The sequence below is a fragment of the Bacillus rossius genome, chromosome 7 (assembly GCF_032445375.1).
Source record: "Bacillus rossius redtenbacheri isolate Brsri chromosome 7, Brsri_v3, whole genome shotgun sequence".
NCBI lineage: Eukaryota > Metazoa > Arthropoda > Insecta > Phasmatodea > Bacillidae > Bacillus > Bacillus rossius.
This window is the reverse complement of record NC_086335.1, coordinates 47,877,500-47,900,429: the sequence shown is the minus strand read 5'-3', so window position 1 is coordinate 47,900,429 and position 22,930 is coordinate 47,877,500. Positions and strand designations below refer to the sequence as shown.

The 22,930-nt window shown below is 35.9% G+C and overlaps 1 protein-coding gene across 3 annotated transcripts in view; it reads left to right on the top strand.

Moving 5' to 3' along the window:
* Positions 1-3,215: 3,215 nt before the first annotated feature.
* Positions 3,216-22,930, top strand: part of LOC134533970 (atypical protein kinase C) — a 391,849-nt gene continuing 372,134 nt past the window's right edge. For 2 of the 3 annotated variants that reach the window (XM_063371817.1, XM_063371819.1), the window contains exons 1-4: positions 3,218-3,319; positions 3,524-3,730; positions 10,190-10,311; positions 14,164-14,253. In XM_063371817.1, coding sequence (XP_063227887.1) covers positions 3,675-3,730; positions 10,190-10,311; positions 14,164-14,253 — 268 coding nt within the window. In that variant the 5' untranslated portion in view covers positions 3,218-3,319; positions 3,524-3,674. Of the gene's footprint in view, positions 3,320-3,523; positions 3,731-10,189; positions 10,312-14,163; positions 14,254-22,930 lie in introns of all 3 variants that reach the window. The other variant, XM_063371820.1, reaches the window with a different exon arrangement.

Here is a 22,930-nt window from a genome sequence, read left to right as displayed (position 1 = left end):
TCAAAATGGAGATCGTCTGTCACTTGCTGTGACCACTCTATTTACTATTTTGACCTTAAGAAACAAAATTAACAGAATGGATTAACTTAAGAATTTAAAAGAAGAACTGTGGGCAAATACGTATTGCACTTATTAGTTATTTGGTACTAACACTATGACTTCTCTGACTCCTGCGGTCTGGTAGGAGAAGGGGTTCTGCCAGTGGGCGAATAGTACTGGCGGGTTGGTGACCGGTCTTTACTGCTGTAGGAGGTACCATGTTAGAGTCATAATTTCAAACTTATTAATTAGGTTAAGAGCAGCTACAACATGTTACGCCCTCAGTAAAGTATTGACATGTCCCGGCAACAGCGTCCAGTGCTGGAGTGGCTTAAAGTGGGGTGAACATCCTCCTGAGGGGGGTGGGAGGGTGACATCTCCAGATCCAGACTTCACTGCCAAATAGCTCCATAAATCGGGCAGCTGGTCCTCTTATTGGACAGGAGAACAAGGAAGAGGAGGGGGAAAGGACCTAGAGCATAATCCTCGAGAGGCCACTCCAGGAGGAATGTCCTAGGTAGAGCATAATCCTCAAGAGCCCGCTCAAGGGGAAGAGGGATGCTGGAGCGTAATCCCGGGAGCCGCTCCAGCGAAGGCCACTCCAGAAGCAGGAGAGAGAGTGGGAATGGAGAGTGAGAAAGGAGAGCAAAAAGCACTATACCAAGTATCAGTATTCTGCTTTTATTCCCCCAGATTACTCTAGGATAAGTATCTCTGTCTGGAAGATTTTTTCTCCTAACCTAAATTAAAACTAAGTGTATTTGAGAGGGGTCTGGGTTAGGGAGAGACTCTAAGTGCGTCTCAGGCCGAAGCCTATACGCTCTAATCATGCAGGGGTTAAGCCATGCGGGAGAGGGAGCATGCATCCTGTGCTAGAAGGGGGATTGGCCAGCCATGGTAGCGATTTGCACCATGACTAACTCCCCTCACTGACTATTCTAGACTGTAAACTAGACAAGCTGGGCCCCGGTAAAACCTTCATAGACACAGGGAAAACCCTGGGCACTTACATGCTGTATGCAAAATTCATGCATTATTGGCGAGCAGGTTGAATACGGGAAACAGAAGGATGGTTCAGGATGAAGATTTGGACAGAATAGAGAAGAGTCTACCATGCGGGGGGTTGGGGGCTTGCACATTGCTGTACCTGTCTGGTCAAACATTGCTGGATGATTATGTCCCCCAGCTTTACAAATTAGTCAGCGAGAAACCATTATACTATTCTATTATACATCATATATCACAGCACACTGCATATTATTAACTAAATATTTATAACCCTTTATAATACATATGACGAATAATTAGTGCCAGAGTTCCATTGCGGCAAAGGCACAATAATTATTTAGTATGTTTGTTCATAAATCTTGACGCCTTCTGCCTTCTGCCGAGGTGATGTTAAGGGTGTGGAGTTGCTTTTGGACGCCAACTGGCAATATTAACTACATGCTAGTGCGTAGCCGAGACTCTTGACTCAGGGCGTGACGTCGCCACGTGGCCGGCAGGCAGTAGGGGTCGTTCCGTCAGAGTTACCCCCGGCTGTTTTAGCCACCAGGGACGCTATGCTACGGGCGTTGTAACAGATATGCGGAGGCTCAATTTAAAGTATTTTATTATAAGGCACGCTATACATGCACTGTGTCGTGCATGGTTCGCTTACTGGGAGCCGGGCTCTACAGGCCACGTTTATGATGGACTTGTGCCGCGCTACCCTAATGTTCCGCTCGGAGCTGACGGGTTTAAAATCTCACGCAATTCCGGTAGAGGTGGTAAGGGCGGAGGTCGAGAGGCTCCGCGGGCGACTCGCGACTAGTCTCCTTGGAGGGCGGTGATCAACTGGCGATGGCTGTGGCATCCGCACGACTCCCCAGCCTCGCTCCCGCGAAAATGTGTCGTGTGCAAAAGTAATCCTGGGCCATGCACGCCGCCTGATCGCGCTTAAGTCCAGAATTACAAATAACATTTAATCATAGCCATCACTTAATTAAAATTGTTTTAAGAGCGCTGAAAGTTAATTACAAAGTCCAGATAATCAGGTCACCTCACAGTACCTCCGTGGTCGACTATCGCGCGGTCGACAGTCGATTAGGCGGGGCAGCTTATGTTCGAGGCGTTGCACCACCCTGCACCCAGGTGCGTTCACATTGCACACGCTCGGGGTGAGGCGGCGATGCGCCATAGCGGTCTGTGCGGATTCGAGGAGCACTAATGGTTGGCGTCAATCTGTTGTCGCCATCTATGGGCGCTTGCTGCACTAACTGGCCAACTTCAACGTAACATTTTATGCAACTCAGTCGTGCATACGCGTGCTAGTCACAAGTAACTTCATGAACTAACATTGATTCACGTCTCACGAAGCCAGGTTGAGTCACGAGTTAACAAACATTAGGGGGTTGAACGCCTCCAACCATTTACTTTCCCTAACTAGACTACTGTTAAAATCGAGTAAAACATACATAGAGTGCAACCTGTTTGTTTAGGGTCTCAAGTGTAATATGTAATTTTTCGGCGTGAGCCATGCAATCCAAACCATGCAACACACGATTAAAAGCAAGCCTTGCCAAAAACCTCCCATTATTTAGTACGTAGTTTACCGCCTACTCTAATCAAGAACCAGCGACCTATGCTGTCTAGGAAGTGCGTCCCTGTTTTAACAGTTAGTCATTTAGTAGTATCTGACAGCCTAGTGCCTAGTGGAATACGGGGGCCGACGACCCACGCAGATTATCCTGGTGTCTCCTTCCCCCTAATGGAAAAACCATAATTTCTCCTCAATCACAACTAGGCCCACCCCTGGCTTCAGCCTCGAAGCCGCGGGTGAAGGCACAGTTATTAGAATGTCTGACCATATGTAAATCGTGCCTTTTCGATTGTAACATGGCCTTTGTAACTGATTAAAAAAATATTTTTTTAATGATGTCAAATAACTGTAATTTTGAACTTGATATTAAAAATCAAATATATACAATATATAGAGAGTTGTAAGATATTGGCAAAGATCTATTTCTGAACCATAGTGACAGATTCAAGTTAACTCCAGTGCTAATAAATCACTTATAAAATTCTTATTAAAAAATTTATAAGTGGAAGTAGAAGAATCTGTTATGTGCAAATAGTCCTTTTTGGTATGAAGAAAACTGTGCTGCTCTCTTTCATGTTACTTTGCAACTACCTTCGAGGCGAGGTTTCAAGCTACCTTAACAAACAAGCATGATACTGTGTTTTGTTTTGTAAGGCGTTGCTGTCAAAAGTATACAAACTTTGTTTTAAGTTCACAAGGGTAAGTATTAAACCTTTTAGTTTTGTATTTATTTATAACCCATAGTGATTCTATTATGTATGAATTCAGTTTATGCTCGTATAACATTTGGTTATGGTTTTAATTGCTTAGGTAACATCATTTGTTTCCTTTAAAGGTATATCAGATTTTCATGTTATATTACTGATTTTAATTCTATTCTATTGTACATTTGGTGTTTTTCAGACTGGTCAGCGTGTTTGACTGTCAGTTTGGTCTGAAGAGTTACCGCCCCCAAGGCGAGTTGGATTGCTTGTGGCAGCTATACGTTGTAGTGGTTAGGTTTTATAGACGTAGAATCAGAAAAGGGAAGAAATTTTTACGACGATTTTCAGTCATGCCTACTCAAAACTCAGAAGTACCAGATATAAGAGTCAAATTTGCATACAATGGGTAAGTGTTAAAAGTTGGTACAGCAAATATTACGCTTCCAGCCTCTCTAGCGTGGAGCATTTGTAAACAATTTAATTTTGCGGTAAATATTTACTTGGGCGGTATTTCCGAAAAAAAATGTTAAAAATCCGAAAAAACCTTTATTTAATGCTCTTCAACTTCCTCTTTTCATTAAAAGCGGCGGAGATTAGAAATTCCAAATACTTTAGGAGATATCGAATTTTTAAATTTCTTCATATGTAGCTGAGCGGTATTTGCGAAAAAAAATGTTAAAAATCCGAAAATACCTTTATTATACGCTCTTCAACTTCCTCTTTTCATTAAAAGCGGCGGAGATTAGAAATTCCAAATACTTTAGGAGATATCGAATTTTTAAATTTCAGCACAAAACCAGCGCATTCCTGTGGCGTGCGTGCACCATTGTTTCTTGTTTACGTACGAGTATCTGTTTTTTTATTGGATAATGATGTCACGTGATTGTTCGTGATAGGCCAGAATTCAAATGAACTAATACGTGATTATTTAGTTCAATTATTGTTTAAAACAGTGTTTAATTACCGCCTCCAACTTAGGTGAGTTTTTAACGTTTCTAATTTTAAAGTCTTATTTGTTATTTTGATATTGTTGCGCTAGTAATAAGTAACAAAAAAATTTACGTGAGTTGTTACTGTACATCCTTTGTTACGGGTTTGTTAGGTAAGGTCAGTTACATTATAAATAATTTAAAACTAAAGAATAATTAAAATTAATTCACATTATTTTTAATATCACCTTAGTTTGAAAGTATTTATAATGTAACTGACCTGACATAATCGACCATTTTAGTTTACTGTTCACCCTCTGTCCGGGTTTGTTTGGTCAGGTCAGTTACATTATAAATATTTTAAAACTAAACAGCCATTAAAATTAATTCACGAAATAATTTTTAATGTCGGCTTAGTTTGAAAGTATTAATAATGTAACTGACCTGACCTAATCAACCATTTTATTAATTACGCATTCACGGTTCACGTATTCACGAACACACGGCAAAATAACAAAAATGGCGCCGCTCGAATGGTTCCACAGGTCTTGTATTGCAAAATTAAAAAATTTGATATCTCCTTAAGTATTTGGAATTTCTTATCTCCGCCGCTTTTAATGAAAAGAGGAAGTTGAAGAGCATATAATAAAGGTATTTTCGGATTTTTAACATTTTTTTTCGCAAATACCGCTCAACTACATATGATGAAATTTAAAAATTAGATATCTCCTAAAGTATTTGGAATTTCTTACCTCCGCCACTTTTAATGAAAAGAGGACGTCGAAGAGCATAAAATAAAGGTATTTTCGGATTTTTAACATTTTTTTTTGGAAATACCGCCCAAGTAAATATTTACCAATTTTGCTGTTTCCTTTGTGTTATGGTATAATTATGATACTTTATGTGGTAAACGTTGAATGCTACTACTTTTCTACAAAAAAAAAATTAAAAAAATTCTTAAATGCAGTTAACTTCCTAACATGTTTTCTAATCATTCTGTAAAAGCTCATTGCATTTTAACAAGTATTTTCCTCATAATAAACTTTTAGGTAGAGGTTTGGTTAAGGTAGCCACATGAGAAAAATTGTATTTTCGGGTAAACATTTATTACTTAACGTAAATATAGGATGAATATTGAGGACGGGTGCATCGAAAGAAAGGCAAACTATAATTTGGAAATTCATTTTTTTAATATCATTATGTTTTTTTGTAATCACTGTGTAAAACTGCATTGCAAAATTACTATTAGTTATTTCATTAGATATAGCAGAATTATTTTACAGTAGGTGTTCATACAAGGATATGATTTTCACCATGTTTTATTCTTGGAACAAGACATTTGCATGTTGTTTGAAATATTGCTTTTAGTTCCTAACTTTTGCCTAATCAATGTATAACACATTATTGTGATACTGAGTGCAGTTTTCTGGTTTATCGGACAGCTAAATACACTTTGTAAACTACTAGAATAAATTATGCTGTTATGAAATTCATGTGATAAGTCATGATAACCAGTGCTATGTAAATTTAAATTCTTTTATATGTTTTATTTATTTTACACAATACTTTGTTATTGTGAAAACATTATCACTTTGAGTGGTATACTTTGACTACATTTCGAATTATTCCGTTGTCTGTTGTATTATACCTATTTTCTTTGTACTTTCAATAAATCTATGATGTTTGCAAGTTTAATGGTGATGCTTGGCTGGGTGCTTGGGTCTAAAACCATGTTGGCTAATGGATAACATGTCACTTCATCCAACTGGTGTCCAGTCTTCACATAGTTAATATGCCTTTAGGAAACCTTAGCTAAGCAGTCACCCTATAATTTTATGGTGAAATATTAAATATATACGCTATCTGTTTGTTGCTATATTACTTACAATACCTTAAAATATTTGTGAAAATACCTGTTTTAGCATTTTAGGGACTATACTATATCATGATACCATAACAATATTAATGATGTCACCAATATGGTATTGCTTACGTTATACCAAAATTTTATTTTCTTAAATGACAAGTACGGAAACAATAAACACACAATTTTTCACGCATTTCAATTTTTAATATCATATTAATTTGTTGGTATCATAAACTAGAATATAATTCCCCCTGGTACTATTCTATTTTGCCGATGCAGATTTTTCACTACCAATAAAATTATGTCTATTACAATTTATGGCGGTATCAAGAAAATTAACATAGTGCCCTATTTATTATAAAAAATCATTTTACTGAAAAATAAAATTTGTTTGAAAAGTGAAAATACCAGTATCGCAAACTAGAGTTGACTGGGTGGAACTGTGTTCTTGGTCACAATACCGAGAAAATATATTGAAGAACTCACTTTCAAAAAATTAAATACCAGTATAGCAAAATAGATTAGACCGGGTGGGCCTATTTTCTATTTCATGATACCACAAAATTTTAATCACAAAAATTCTTATTTTATACAAATGAAATACAGCTATCGCAAAACACACTAGATCTTGTAGAATTTTAGTCTCCTTTACGATACATTCCACCTATATAATTCACTAATTTACTAAAATGATAAACGTGAAAGTTTTTTTTACTAGTCGACCTACCTTTCCCAAACCTTTTGCTTTTTTTAATCACTTTAATGATTTCACAATTAACCTATAGGAAAATGAACCATTTTTACATGATTCACCTAAACAAAGTAACTATTTCACCTAACATTATAAATTAAACACATAACACACCTCTCACCTAACTCATCACACTTACCACTGGAGTGCGAGATGACAATGGAAATAACCTGGAAGGTGTCTCCGTAACTTTTAACTCAACATTTATTCAAAATTATAATGAACCTGTTCACAATAGTAATAAGTGACATTCATCAATCCTTCATTCAATACTTCAGTGCTTCTGAAACATATACCAGGTGTTATTTGTAGATGGCAATGAAACAGATACCTAAATCTAATATAGGTAGGTCATCATATAAATATTGGTTATGATACTCCAAAAGATAATCATTGAAAGGGACATGAATATAAGCCATCTGAATTTATCTCTTAATATATGTACAAGTCCGGATCTACACAATGTAAATATAAATAAAACACTAATATTAATCCCCAATTCACAATGCAATAACAATATTATACAAGATTATTTTCTTATTATAAAATTACACGGGCTGTTTAAGGAAAAACTGTTAGTACAAATTCGCTTGGTAACCGTGTGCGCCAAAGGAATAGCGCAAATAAGATACGTAATATACTACAAATATTAAAATATAAATATATTATCAGGGCACTGCGTGTGTTCAGACTCAGTGTTCAGCAGTTACATCTGTAGCCTAAGTCTTTAAAGCTACTATGAATCTTGTAGTAACTTGCCTTGGTTTCTGCTGCGCTGCGGCCGAGTTCCCACTCGTGTCACCCTCACCTCGCTGCCGGGTGACTCGCTGCAGGCCAAAGCATTCGAACCACTCGTACACAGACACCGAGCTGCCATATGATCTCTCGGTACCAGATCTTCTGAAACAGTTGAAAGTCACTCGCTTTTGCACAAGAGTTTTGCACAGATCAGGCACACTACCACTTGTGTACTGCTAGTCTTTGTCCCTTGACTGAAGACTGTCACTGCGTACTCGCTGCTGTTAATGAATGCGCCATCTCTTTACAAGCGCGTGACTATCTTATAACTCAATTGCGAACCCACTTTAGGCACTCCGAAAAAACACCTCGGACAATCATTTTCATGAATGCCCTGCCATACTGAGTTTGAATCTGCATAGTGGTTTTCCTATTACGTAAGCGCAACACCTCTTACATAATTATTTAAGAACACGTAAGCACTGTAGTCTCGTGCAGGAAATTAAGTCCAATCTATAAAAGTCGCAGCCACTACCGTCAACCGCTGACCAGTTCTATGACTAACCATAATCGTCACCCGCCACTAAGTCCAGTAGTAAGTGTCTAACAAACTCTGCGACGAACGGCAACGTCTTCCGTAAATGATTAAGTAAGTCCAAACTTGTTTTATAATATTTCCAACCTCTTCCTACAGTGTTCCACTTCAGAAATATTCTTTCACCTCAGGCTCGAAAATTATTCTATCACTTAAATACGACTTAACGTTTCATTGCCATACACAGAGGCGTGTCGTTCCAGTGGAGTTCGGGCAGCGTGACTGTGTCTACGGAGTCGGAGCGTCGGTGGGCATAGTGACGTTCTCAGTGCGGCAAGCACTGGCAGACTCCATGCTGTTACTCACCCTCCAGGGGGTTTATATATCTGAAGCAGCAACGATCTGCCCAGAAGAGAACGTCCTAGACGTCCTAGCTCTTCTATGTAGTCGCAACAATGGCAGCCTTCCGGTATGACGTCATTTCCGAATGTTGGCAATAGGAACTTTTATTTTTTCTTGGGACACTTCTTTTCTTAGCAGACTACTCACTTGGCGTGCAAGCATTGTGGCTAGCATCCCCGTAGGCATTGTGTTAGGGATCGTTCTAAATAATTACAAGACAAGTGCTAAAAGGAAAGGGCGCCCACCTAGGGCACAACAAACTAAATTAACATAAAACTACAAATCACAAACATTTTAAAGCCATAAAAATCACTTAGATTTATTAGCATTATGGCAATAACAGTTTTCTGTCAATATTTCTCTTGTAGATATTAAATTTAAACCAAATATAATATGCCATTCCTCCTTTTAATTTATTTTATTTCATTAAACACTAACTGTCAATCCCCTGGTTACTACTACAATCACAACCACACATTCTCTCTACACTGTACCATTATATTGATATATGATGAATAAACACAACCTTCCTCTTCTCTTGCCACTACTACACTCACTACCCCACATATGCAACAAATTTATTATTACTTACTTAATGCTTATTGCATACTTATTTATTCAATTTGTAATGATATTCATTTCAGCTTATTCATTCGCTCTTGTATAAACGACCATTACTATTGCTCCAAAACTCACACTATCATTAGTATTTTTTTCTACTGTGTTATTTTGTCTTTGGGTATTGCCAATACTACATGATATATTTACTGTTCCACTATTAAGTTTATCATCATTGACGTTAAGTGTGACGGTGTATGCAAAGCCACATGTAATAATTCAGTAAGTTCTCCAGAAGTTGCTGAAAACAAATTCTCATGATTTAAAAAAATTTAAATTTGAAAATTCAAACATTTACACATATACTCAGTAACAACACACGTAACATTTTAACCGAAGCTTCTAAACCATCCTAAGTAGTATCCTTTAATTATAAACCCAATCAAAAACTTTCTTTTTTAAATTTAAAAACTGGATGTTGTGATGTCATGATGTCATTCTTTTCCCCTACTTTTTTTTTATATGTAATAAGCTTCCGCATTTGGCCTGTATTGCGATCTAGAATTGAGAATTCAGCCCATTTTCTCATTGCCACATGTTAACACCTGGAACTGTCCACGCTGATTGGTGGCCCAGTCTGGCAGTCACCTTAAGAGGCCTATCTACCTGGGCACACATTCATTGTGCAGAGCTTCAGAATAAACCATGCGATTTGAAAACTGCTTAAGAAATCAGAGTGGTGTCTGTTTACAAAAAGCATTGATAATGTGGTGAGGGTGGATTAGTAGTTCTGTTTCCATATTTTATTTTTAAACTTCATATTTTGGAGAGTGAAAGATGCTAAAACATGTGTTTTCAGACGTGAAAACCACGGTAAAAATTCTTGAAAGTGCCTTTATCTTAGTTTCTAATGTTATGGTTACTGCTTAGTTGTCATAGTTGCCCTATGCACTACAAGAAGACTGCGCGCCAGCTCAGAGCCTTTTGCTTAGAGAAGATACCAACTAGAAGCGAACATCGCACCTATCATCCCGCCTCACTAATACAGATCCTCCCTTGGCTATGAAATTTTGTTTTGTTTTCAGAGAGATCATGATCACTTACATAATACCTCAGATCACTTTGGACCAGCTAACCCAGGAGATACGAGACATTTGCCGTTTTTCGCAGGACCAAGTGTTCACCATGAAGTGGGTTGATGAAGAAGGTGTGTGTGCCATGATCACCATTTAACCATAAGACTTAGTTAAAAATATAAAAATAAAATAATCAGCTAACCAATGTTTTAAGATGACTATAAAAATAAAATAATCAGCTAACCAATGTTTTAAGATGACTGATAAACCCATTGAAAACAGTATACTCTTAATTCTAGCAGTGATGCGAAGCTTGAAAAATTCACAATCATTTCATGGATTTTGAAATTAATTTTTTATAATTGAAGTTATAATATTCTAAAACATTTTATGAAATTTTTTCAGACTAATAATAATTTGAAGTAATTTTGTTCTTTCCGATCACTTTGAAAACTCATTTTTATTTTTACCAACATGCAGAACTCACATTAATAATTAATTTTTTACAAAATTTTAGATTAGTACTAGTAAAATCCACCTATCTGAATTTTAACAGAAAATATGAATGCTCTGAATGTTTGCTGCCTCCACAATGTGTATCAGCAGCTTATCATGGTTTCACATGCCTTGAAAGTTCTTGAAAAGTTTTTGAAAAGTATTATTATTAATTTCAAGGAACCTTAAAAGAGGTTAAAAAAAATGATTGTGTGTATAGAACTCCAGACTTCTGGTTATCTCAAAATTTGTGTAGAGTGCACATACCTAAATACTTGTAAAGTTTGATAGAATGATAAAAAAATATATTTAACTTTCTAAAATAAATTTTACTGCCATTGATTGATTAATGAAATAATTTCTCTTGTACACAAACTGATTTTTACTGTTTTTATTTATCCTTTGCGAAGCGACAGGACACAGTCTATATTAAGCCTGCGACTCATATGTCTGGCATTCATCCCTTCCTTCCACAAGGCCATACACCCTACTTTCTTCACGCCCTACTTCACGTACTTCACAACGCACTACCTACTCAGTGCAGTGCAGTTTATCATTTTGTATGGATTGGTTTATTGTGTGTTACATGTGTATCTGTCTCAGTTTGACAAACATTGTGTTGTTTTGAAAGTTGAAATTAAAACAAGTATGGCGACAAAAAGGAAGAAAGTTATTGTATCAATGGAACAAAAACTTGAGGCTATCAGGAGACTGGACAAAGGAGAGACAATGCAGAATATGGCTGAAGACTTTGACGTTGGACGGTAACAGTAGGGGACTGGGGAAAAAAAACAATCAAATAGAAAAATGGTGTGCATCAAGAGTTACAGAGGGGCATTCAAAGAAAGAAAAACTATGAAAAAAATGTGACTATGAAAAAGTTAGCAAAGCTTTGTTTTGGTTTACACAGTTCAAGGGCAAATGTTTGCCTATTTCAGGGCATATTTTTACAGCAAAAGGCATTGTATTTTCTTAATGAATTCAATGAAGGGGTTCCAGATTTCACAGCAAATGTTGGTTGGCTCAACCGATGGAAGATATGCTATGGCATCCGTCAGTTGAGTGTTGAAAAACTTTCATTGAACTTTGAAGATATGGAAGCATTCAAAATAAGATTTCAGGAATTTATTGAAACTGAAAACCTAATGGGTGATCAGATATTTAACAGTGATGAGACAGGGCTATATTACAAAATATTACCTAGTAAGAGTCTTGCAGCCAGAACCCTGGCTACAAGTATAGTAAGGAAAGGATGATTGTTTTAGCATGCAGAAATGCTCAAAATGGACCTTGTAATGATTGGAAAGTCCAAAAATCCTAGAGCCTTTAAAACAATTTCAAAAGGCACTCTTCCTGTAAAATACTACAGCCAAATAAGTGTGTGAATGAGCAGTGAAATTTAAAAAAAAAACTGTTTTTTTTAAGGAATTTATTTCTTCAACACAAAAGTATTTGAAAGAAAAAAATCACCCAGAAAAGCTCTTTTGTTGTTAGATAATGCTCCAACGTACCCTGATGCATAGGAGCTTCGAGATGGTTACATTAAGGCAATATTTTTGCTTCCTAATGTTACTGCCATATGCCAACCTATGAATCAGGACGTATTGGAAACGATTAAAAAGAACTACCGCAGAAAGTTACTGTCTGCAGTGACAAAATAAATCGATGAAGGGCGAGACATGATTGACAAATTAAAATGCGTTAATGTGAAGGATGTTGCTTTTTGGGTTGCAGGAGCCTGGGCTGATGTAAGGGCTCAAGCAATTGCCAGATAATGGAAAAAGCTGCTCCATAGTGGTGAAAGTATGGACATGGAAAGCACAGATGAAGCTGAAGAAACCATTCTACCTTAAGTGCAACATATTCTTGTATGTGAGGATGTGTCTTTGCAAGAAACCGAAAGTTGGATGGAGGCTGATCAGCATGAAATAACTGATGGAGAAATTGTTGCTCTAGTCAACTGCAATGACAACAGAAATGAAGATGAAGATCAAACACCAACTGTTCAGCCTCGCAGAATTTTCACGTAACGACAGAGTTAAGGCTCTGGTGACTGCAATTAAATACATTGAGCAACAAGAAGAAGCTATAGTAAGTACATTATAATGCTGCAAAGATGGTGAGATTTGGCAGCGAAGAAACGGCACTTATCAGGGAAACAGATTACAATAAAAAGGACTGAACTTTAAGTGTAACATATGGCACTCATAACTTCAGACAATAATTTTGTAACTGTAAGTTAATTTTTTTCAATTCATTTTTTAATAGTTTTTTTTATACTTGTAGAAGATTATTTTGATGTAAGATCGTAATGTATATTATAAAAAACATATGTATGTACAATGTATTATGTTCCAAGTTTCAATGTAGCTTAATATTTAAGAAGTTTTTTCTTGACTCCTCCCTATTATCAAACATTTTCGCTTATCCGATGTTTAGCCGGCCCCTTTATGATGGATGAACGAGACTGTACTGTACATGTCAAAAATGCAGACTGGTCGCACAAAACTTCTGCACTGACTCCAAAACACAAATTTATTGTGGTGTACCGAAAGTTGAAAATTATATACTGTTCATAAGTAAATCTCATGATTGCTTGCAACTCACAGTACAAGCCGAAGAACTTCTTCCTCGGAACAGTGACGAAGGTACTATATCATTTTTATGGGATGTTACCAACGATTGTGGCCAAAATTTTCAATTAAAAGTTCTGAAACACAAAAAAGGTTGAATATAAATGGTAGAGCCCTAACCACAGCCAGAAAATTGTCTCCCCACTACATTTTTTTGTTAAGTTTGAGCCACTGCCCGACCCTCTTGCATAATGTGCTCCATGTACTCTACAACCACTGAATGCAAATTGCACTTCTATTAACGTATGCATGTGAATGCTCACTTATGCATCTAAATACACTCACACACAGGACACTTTGAAGTTTAAGATGAATTGGAATTAACTGCAGTTCACTATGATCAAGCTGGTGGTTTATCATTGCTTTAAAATTTGCATTTGGCCCCACAAATATTTGTCAATGGCTAGTTCACTTGTACTAAATTGTTTATGTACTTATTTATTACAATGTTATTACTCAACTCAGAACTCAGTTCAGTAAATGCTAATTAGTAATTTACTGTACAGCATTTACCAGAATCCAAGGTAGTGCACTAAGAGTGAATTTATTAAGAAAATTATTCTCTTTATCATTCCCCTTCTATTTCATTGGTAATAAAAGCAACAACTATGCTGTAAAGTATATATTTTCACTGCCGAGCATGCACATTTGTTAACACTTGTCAGATTTTGGTGTCTCCTTAAATTATATGTTAACTCTCATAGAACCGCAATGAAAGTGTATTTTATTTACGTGCATCACAAGTATCCAGAATAACTTTCAGCAATTTGTTTTTCAAAGCCAGTTACAGAAATATTCGCTAACTAGAATAGAATGTTATCACTGGCAATATTTAGGAGTTTGTTTGGTTCGTAGGTGATCCTTGCATAATTTCAACACAAATGGAACTCGACGAGGCAATACGCTTGTACGAGCTGAATAAAGATTCAGAGCTGACAGTTCATGGTGAGTCAGAAAATTTTCATTGATGCATGTGTTATGTATTTTATTTGGTGTTTTGCACATTTTGCAATATGAGTTTTAGCACCTTTATTTACAGTGTTAGCCTTGTTTAACTTATCTCAATGTTTTCACACACTTAATTTATTTGTTTACCAGAATTTTAGTTCATCATTTTCTTTACTTAACTAAGGTTAGGTTATTTTTTTTTCCTGTCACTTGAATAAAATGCTTCTTATTTATGTGAGTTTAGTTTATTAGTTTTAAACTTTAACAACTATAGTCGGGCTTTGTTAAATACAGAGTGGGTAAAATGTAACTCAGGTTGTCACGACATAGGAACAGTAAAACATAACATAGACCAGGGATGTTGGGACCTATAGTAAGAAGCATCCCAGCTTTTGCCTGGAGCGGGATTCGAACCTGAGTCCAGTGTCCCCTACCATGCCCCCACCTTTGGGTACTTCAAAATGGTCCCTTGATGTCATCCTAGGAACACAGGAACAACTTAGTTGAGGTTGTTAATAGTACTCTTCTGAGACGTGTCCACTCTGTTGAAGCTTCCTGGAACAGCAATTGGTTTAGCATGCTGAATTGAATAAGTGGTTCTTTGCAGTAGTCGAATGTGTTCATTTTTAGTTCCAGAGCTTGTGTAACATGCATGGTACCACATACAGATGTACATACCAGTATGCCAGTGGTGTACATACATAAATAATGCCTGTTACCTGCCCATTCTTACTTAAATTGTGTAAATAGATTAGTGCATGATATTGTTTGAGTATTAGTAAACTTTACTTCTACAAGTTAACATTATGATTATATGTGATGTATATTTTGTTGTTTAAGTCTCTCAAGAAAGAATATGTCAGAAAGTAAAATCAGTTGTCTGAGCATTTAGTTGTTTACCATGAAACACTGGAATTTACATTTTCACCATATAATTATAACTGTGAAGAAATGTTTTGTTGTGCAAGTTTTCATTTGTAAATAGACTGAGTATTCAGATTGATGCTGGTTATCAACATCTTAGTTCTAAGATGAATGAATGAGGAATGAAGGTGTCTCCTATAAACTGGTAGTTTATGATCTAATTCAAAATAATAAGCTGCATTGTGAGGTATAGCACACATATACACGTATGTAGGTAAAATCCAAATATTTTAATAATTTTTGGTTTGTAACTTTGTGTTGGTTACTGATATTAATTTGGTAATACACGAATCCTTCACTTAGCACATCTTTTATAAATTGCGTTAATTCATTTAGCGGGATGTTAATTTTACTGCCCCAGTCTTGAATAGCACGTCTGTAAATTTCAGCTAGCATGAAATCGCTACAGGCAAAAAAAAGTCAGGTATGACACCACAAAGTCTGCTTTAACTTTAAACAACAGATGTATCGGGCATACAGTTAGCTATGCGAGGGAACGAAGAGAGAAACGTGCAGGTAACTACACCATCGGCTGTTGTACAAACATCAGCTATGGCAAGTTCAGTTGCGGCTATTGGGTGTAAAGGACCAAATATTTTACATCCGCACGTATGGCGCTGGGCCGTACCGTTGTCGCCCGGCCACAGACCGGGCCGTGATGAACTTCAGTCTAGCCAGTGGCAGGGAACTCGAGACTGTAATGCATCATGTTCAAGTATTTGAGACAAAACTAGAAGTATTATGGCATGCAGACTGTCATGAAGGCCACAGTTTTGTTGGTCGCACTTTAGTTTTAAGCAAGAATTTAACTGTGTACACAATCATATGTATCGTAAATAAGTACTCTATCAAACATTCATATAAGTCCGATGCTGTTTGTAGTACTAGGGGGAATGTATTTGACATTAGATACTGGAACAGAAATTTTAGATAATTCACATGGAAAAGGTTGTTAAATGAATGGTGTACTTAATTAAAAAAATATCATGGCCTAACAGGATTGGTGTGAACCAAGCGGTGATATGTGATTAAGCTCTTTAATTTTGAAATACGTAACCACCTATCTCCCGTTACGCGATATCGTATTTTTCATACTAAGGATTCAATGGTAGGCTTATAAGGATAAATGGTGTGACGTATTTATTATTGAGTGTTGTTCTACATATTTATATTATGTGAAGAATATTTCCCTACACATTTTGGAACACATTAAGTAAATTAACCTTGCTATTATTGGAGAATAATGCTTCAGAATACAAAATTTCAAATAACACATTTTTAGGATCGCATTAGTCGTTCTAAGTGAGGGATTGGTGTAGTTCCATATTTGTTTTTTTGCAGAATTGTAACCATAGTGTGACCTCTCTGACATTAGTACTGTAACAGTATTAATGTTAATCTGTGATATATATTTATAATTATTGTTTAAGCAAGCAGTCATATTGTATGAATTGATGTGCTATGGTGAATATGTCAAGCTAATTTTATATGTAGCTAGGATTCCATGACTGACACAGATTATAAGTTGTGTGGAATTATAACAACTATTTTGATATTAGGATAATTGTGTACCTATTGTTAAAATGACGGTGAAATTCATGCTGTGGAGGTAAGTCTTCACATTGATTGGACTTATTGGCATTGTATATATTACAGTCCAAAGTTAAATATTTTGAACACAAACTTTCTGAGTCATAACATCTATATGAGAAATTATCTTTTGGTAATGACATTTTAATGATCAACTAGAGACCAAAGCATTTATTCAGTGATCAGTTATTTTGGTTTGTGGGAGACCAGTGGTCCGAGTTGAATCTCATGCAAAATTAATACCCTGAGTGAAAAGCCTATTGAATTTAGTAAAAACTTTAATTATTGTGGACCCAATAAGAAATTGTATTAAAGGTACACACTCCTGTAAAGAACTCTTGACTGGACATTTGTGTCCTTCCTAAAATACTGGAATTTACCCCCTCGGACCTGCTAACAATAAGTTATGTGTGAAGGATACAAACATATGGCATAAATTTAACTTTGCAAAAAATTAGTAATTAGGTACATTTATTTATTACAGTGTACATATAATTATTATCCGTAGTATTTTATTGGTGTAATCCTTAAGCATTTACATGCTTGGTTATTGTATTATGATTACTGTATTTTGCGTATGTTTAGTTAAGTAGTTATTTTAAGGATATCAAAACCCAGTGAAAGTATTATCTTTTAAATGGTGTGGTAATATTATGAGTATATAAATATTAGTATACTGACAAGATAGTATTTTGTGTATTACAACACCACTGTAATAACCAACACAGTCTCAGAGGTCCGACTCAGCACATATTATTTTTATAGTGGCTAACAGAATTTATGGTAAGCTTTACTTGAATTCCTAATCCTGCTTTTAGTGTATGCGAAAGTGCTTCATGAAAATGTGAAGTTTGAAGATATGGTTTAATTAATGCATTACTAATGAGCTTGTCAATATTTTGCAGTTTTAATGTTTAACCAGCTACTTTTAAACATAATGTTGACTTAATGGAATGAAGGAACATTCACAAATGATGCAACCATTTTACTATAGTCAAATTCATGAATGGAAAGTGATTCAAATGCCCATGTTGCAATAATTCACAAGTTAGTGGTGTTGTGTGATAGGTACATAATCATGCATTTGTTCTTTATTGTTTCAAGAACAATTAAATCAATATAAAATAAACACCATTACATGCAGTACTTAATGAAACATCATTTCTCAATGTGATGCTCACCTTGTTAGAATCTCCAGGGATAGCCATACTTGAATGGGACATTTACTGGTAGATGACTTTGCTGATATAGTCCAGTGCTTTGGTCCCCATGCATTCCCTTGGAATGAACCCAATTGAAAGTTTTCAATTTGTTAAATCATTAAAATTGTAAATGTCACCCCAAAAATTGACGTATTGATATCAAGGCTGTGATTGGTTCTATTACTACTAGCTTACTCTTCAGAGTATAATCCAACTTTGGAGTATTTTTTTAAGTTTATTAATCTAAGAAATCATTGTTAATACTGGGTGTTTAAAATTTGTTATATTGTCTATTTACAATCCTCTTAATCTGTAAATATGAAAGTTTGGATATTTGTTACTAATTATGGCTTTAATGCGGAATTGATTTGGATAAAATTTGAAATAGAGGTAGCCCATATACTGCATTAACAGATAGGCTACACAGCATATAAAATACCAATCCTAAAGGTATGTGCACAGTGGTCATCAACGCACGCATGTATTAAACAAGACTGCTTTCACTTATCCGCATTGTACGTATCGAATGTCTGCAATTCCGATGGGAATGGACAAGAGGGCAAGATATCTGTATAGTCTGTACAATGCGGATGACTAAACGACACATAGAATGGAGCATATTTATCTGAGATTATGATGTTCCAAATGCAGTGGGAGTACTACGTAGAATAAATTGGATTTGTGCCCTGTGTCCATTGGCAACCAATGTCCATCTACCTTAAGGGAGTGAAAAAAGAACAAATTTTGTTTAAGTAAAAAAATTAATCATAGGCAAGACATTGGGTATCCTTTTTTTATTTCCACCAAGCATAACCTACAAACTTTAAGTTGTGGCTCCAAAGGTGAGCCATGTGTCCATTAATAGCTCAACACATTGGGATTTTACATATGATTAAAAAATAAAATTACGTGACTTTTTACCCCTCTACTACTAATATTATAATACTTATTTCAGTGAGATTTCAATGAGTTGCCAAAAAATGATAGCTGAACCAAAGCAGCATGCATGTTGTCATTTATTTAAAATATTTATAGAATATTTAATGGATTGATCTCTATTCAAAAATACTGTACTATTTGACTTGTGTACAAATAAACAAAATATTGGATATTTTGTATTACCTTAATAGTTTACATTTGTTATAAATGGATTATAATTACTTTTGTCCTACTTCCTACTAATATATGAATGTTAAAGTTTGTAAGTTTGGATGTCTGTTATTCAATGATAATTGTACTATAGAATTTATTTGGATAAAATTGGAAACAGAGGTAGCCCATGTACTGGGTTAATGCATAGGCTATATAATTATGAAATTTCAACGAAGAGATGAAAATAGGTAAGTTTAGTTTCAATAAAAGAAACATATCCCTGAAGTAAATTAGGCAAGATGTAAGATTTTGGATGTGATTAATAAACATTAAAAAAGTTGGATGCATTGAAACTGTGCATCACTGATTTTCAACCAATTAGTTTTAAGATACTTTAGTTTTCATCAGCACAAAACTCACACTCATGAGGTTTTATAAATCATTTGCAGGCAACATACATACTACTTTTGAATTATTCTTAAATGTTAGGATGTCATAATATGGAAACAAGCTAATACACGCTGAGTTAGTATTTTGTAACCACAGTGCTAAAACACCAAGTTTATTATGCCCATATCTACAGCATGTGGATTACAAGGTAAGTTCGATGCCATCCTTTGATGACCTGAACTAAGGCAGTGATGGCCATCACAGTGAAGTGACATTACAGTCGCTGATGGGGAAACTGTTTTAGGCATCTAAGAGTGAAAATTTTTGGAAATTAACGTACCAGACTCATTTTAATATTGCAGCGGTGAGAGACTTGATTTTACTGCATGACCAGGCAATCCATTCTCATTATGCTGGCCAAATTTGATCTAGCTTTGCATTTATACCTTCAGCTGTGCCATCCCAGCATTTCCCAGTAAACATTAGTAAATACAGTGTCTAATTTGCATGTTTATGAACAGAAATGCTAAAGATTAATGAATCTCCAATATGATGAGCTTTGAACAACTTAGTTACCAACTCGATGCTCATAAATTAATCTGATTCATGCTTGAGATTTTGCACAACCTGTCCCTCTTACCCCTGCCTCACTATTTGAGTCTAATGCAATAGTGACCATGGCCACTTAGAATACAGTTAGCACTGGTGTTCCAGAATTTCATGTCATGGCAGTCATGTTCGTGTTCACTTTGGCAATGGTCAGAAATCTCTTTCTTCTCGGAGAAAGGTGTGAAGCGTAGCCTTGACGTGAGCCTCTTGTTGGCATAACTATTATTATGTTTAGTGTAAGTGATTCTAGTGATGATAATTCCTGTGAAAATGCTAACATTTTTCATTGAGCCTTTAAAGCAGCACGCAAAGGACATTCGTTTCAATTGTTTATTATTTTACTTATCTTATTAATCTTGCACATAAAGCCTGAAGCTAACATCTAACTGATGAGGTACCATTGTGGTTTTTAACTTGGTCATGAAGTGGATGCATCTCGAACCATCACCAGTTCAACGTTACCACAACTGGAATTTGGTGATTGGCAGTGGTCATTTAAGACCTTACAAGTTAATATGTGGAAGAGGAGCCACATTCTTTGCCCTTATAAAAAGTGGGTTTTGACCTCAATTGTATTTTTAAAAAAAAAATTAATTTCCGCTGATACATGTGTGAATGGATAGTTGCCCCTTTGTCACATAAATATAGTGTTCCCAATGCATTAGGTATCTCTTATTTTTTCTCGAACCATGCTTTATATAATAATCATCTGCATAATTGTTTTATCCAAAATGATAAAAATGCTTATTGAGGCTGGTATTCAAGGTGCCTTTCCTTGTGAAGTTGAAATGCAAAGTAGACAGTATCTGCAATGAAACAAAAATAAAGAAATCTACTGTGCATCATCACTCATAGGTTTAATAGTTGCAATTAGATTAGCACAAGAAACTCTGTTGTAGTTTGCCAGATTTAGTTGCATGTTCACAGAAACTATCTTTTTCATATTCTTCTGTTGTATGACTTAAATATGTTTGCAATATTAGGACTACTTTGAAAGTTGATAATGTGTAGAAATTTTTTTCCTTAAGCATCCATTTTCTGTGTTAATTACTTTTCTGAAGCTTAGTAGACAAGAGTATTTGGTTCTACATACATTCTTATTTGTCTACTTCAGTGACTAAATTTATAAATAGCTAAACAAAACTGTTATAACATAGCATTCTTATGCTCTAAGCCATTAAGTGCCGGGAGCTTATAAAGAATTTTGTTTTGTGAAGGGCCCACACTTTGCCTGCTGTTTGCTTCAAATTATTTTCTTTTGTTACTGGGAATGACAGATTTTTTTTTTAGGTTTTCCAAGGGGGGGGGGGTATATATATCTGTCATCCTCTGTATTTATGCCCCCTGCTTAGTGCATTATTCTTATATATCTATGAAAATAACTAATATCTGACTATATTACATGGTTATTAAAGTTAAAATTACCTCATTTCAACTTGTCTTGCAATAGAATGGAAATAGAAATAAAAACAAAATTTTTAAAAATAGTTATGCATTTTTTTAAATAATAATTCAACAAATAATTTCTGATGTTTTCTGTTGTCCTTCAGCAATGACATTGAACCATAAAATGTATCTTAATTGCTTATTTAATTATCCTTCCTTATAAATCATACATAATGGTTCTATTTTATTTTATTAACTTTAAAATACTTTCGTTATGGTAATGATAGAGACATTTTAAATAAATTACAATATATTTTTAATGACTTGCAGTAATTACATTAACCATAACAGCAAGCTTAAATTGTAATGTTTGAAAAACATTTTCTCAAAATATTAGCAGTAGTTACCGAAGCTATTAGGCGACTAATATTGCAGACAGTGAATTTGTTCCCCCCTCTAAAATACAACTATTCTATGTTAAGTTGTATAAACTACCCAGAATTATGACTATTGTTTTTGAAAATCAACATACAAGTTAACAACTTTACTGTATATATACAGGTATGTATTTATGTGTAAATGTATGTATGCATTATATAAGCAATTGTTGACACATTTCTTTTCTCAATGATTTTTCACTTTACCGTACGCAAGGTAACAGCATTATGTATCAAATTTGAATTAAAAAACAATAAGTTATTACTGACGTGCGTATTGTTTAAATATAGCAAGAGTACACACAGGCAGAGCGCAGAGTACAATAAGCTTGCTGAAAGGAATAATGCACCCCCAGGTACGGGGTTAGTGGGAAGTTGGTGGCTTTCCAGGAAAGCCATGCGAATTTTTCGTAGCGTTTAATCTTTAAATACCGACCGGTAAAAGCTCGCTCGCTCCCTCCGTCTCAGACTTCCGGCCCGAGGCATCCATCGACGGAATGCCAAACTATGGGAGGCCGTGCCTGAAATATTTAAGCAGCGGAGCTCGTGGAAGAGATGGCGGCTCATTATGTAGTTTCCCCCCTCCCCACCCCCCCAGCACCCACCACCGCCAAATTTCTCCCATCTTTTCAACTCTTCTCTGCCTCCGACCCAGAACAGTGTGTGCGTTTGCAGAGCCATCGCTGTGGTCGCGAAGTGCGTGTGTGGTTTATATATATATGTATAAAAGGAAAGGGTGAGCGTAGGGCCTTTCTCTCTCTCTCTCTCTTTCTCTCTCTCTCTCTCTCTCTCTCTCTCTCTCTCTCTCTCTCTCCCCCTCCCTCCCTCCCTCCCTCCCCCCATGGTCATTCTCATCACTCAGTGTTCACCGAGGGTAGCCTGTCGATGGGTGGTGCAGTGTGCCGCAGCGACTCTGAGGAAATAAAAATGGGGTTGGGGATTGTATTTTGAGAAAACCACATCCTACCGAGTGAAGCAGAATTGCCAGATGTTGACTGTTATTTATTTTTCTTGTGTTACTTCTATCCAGTCAGGTTTGAATAA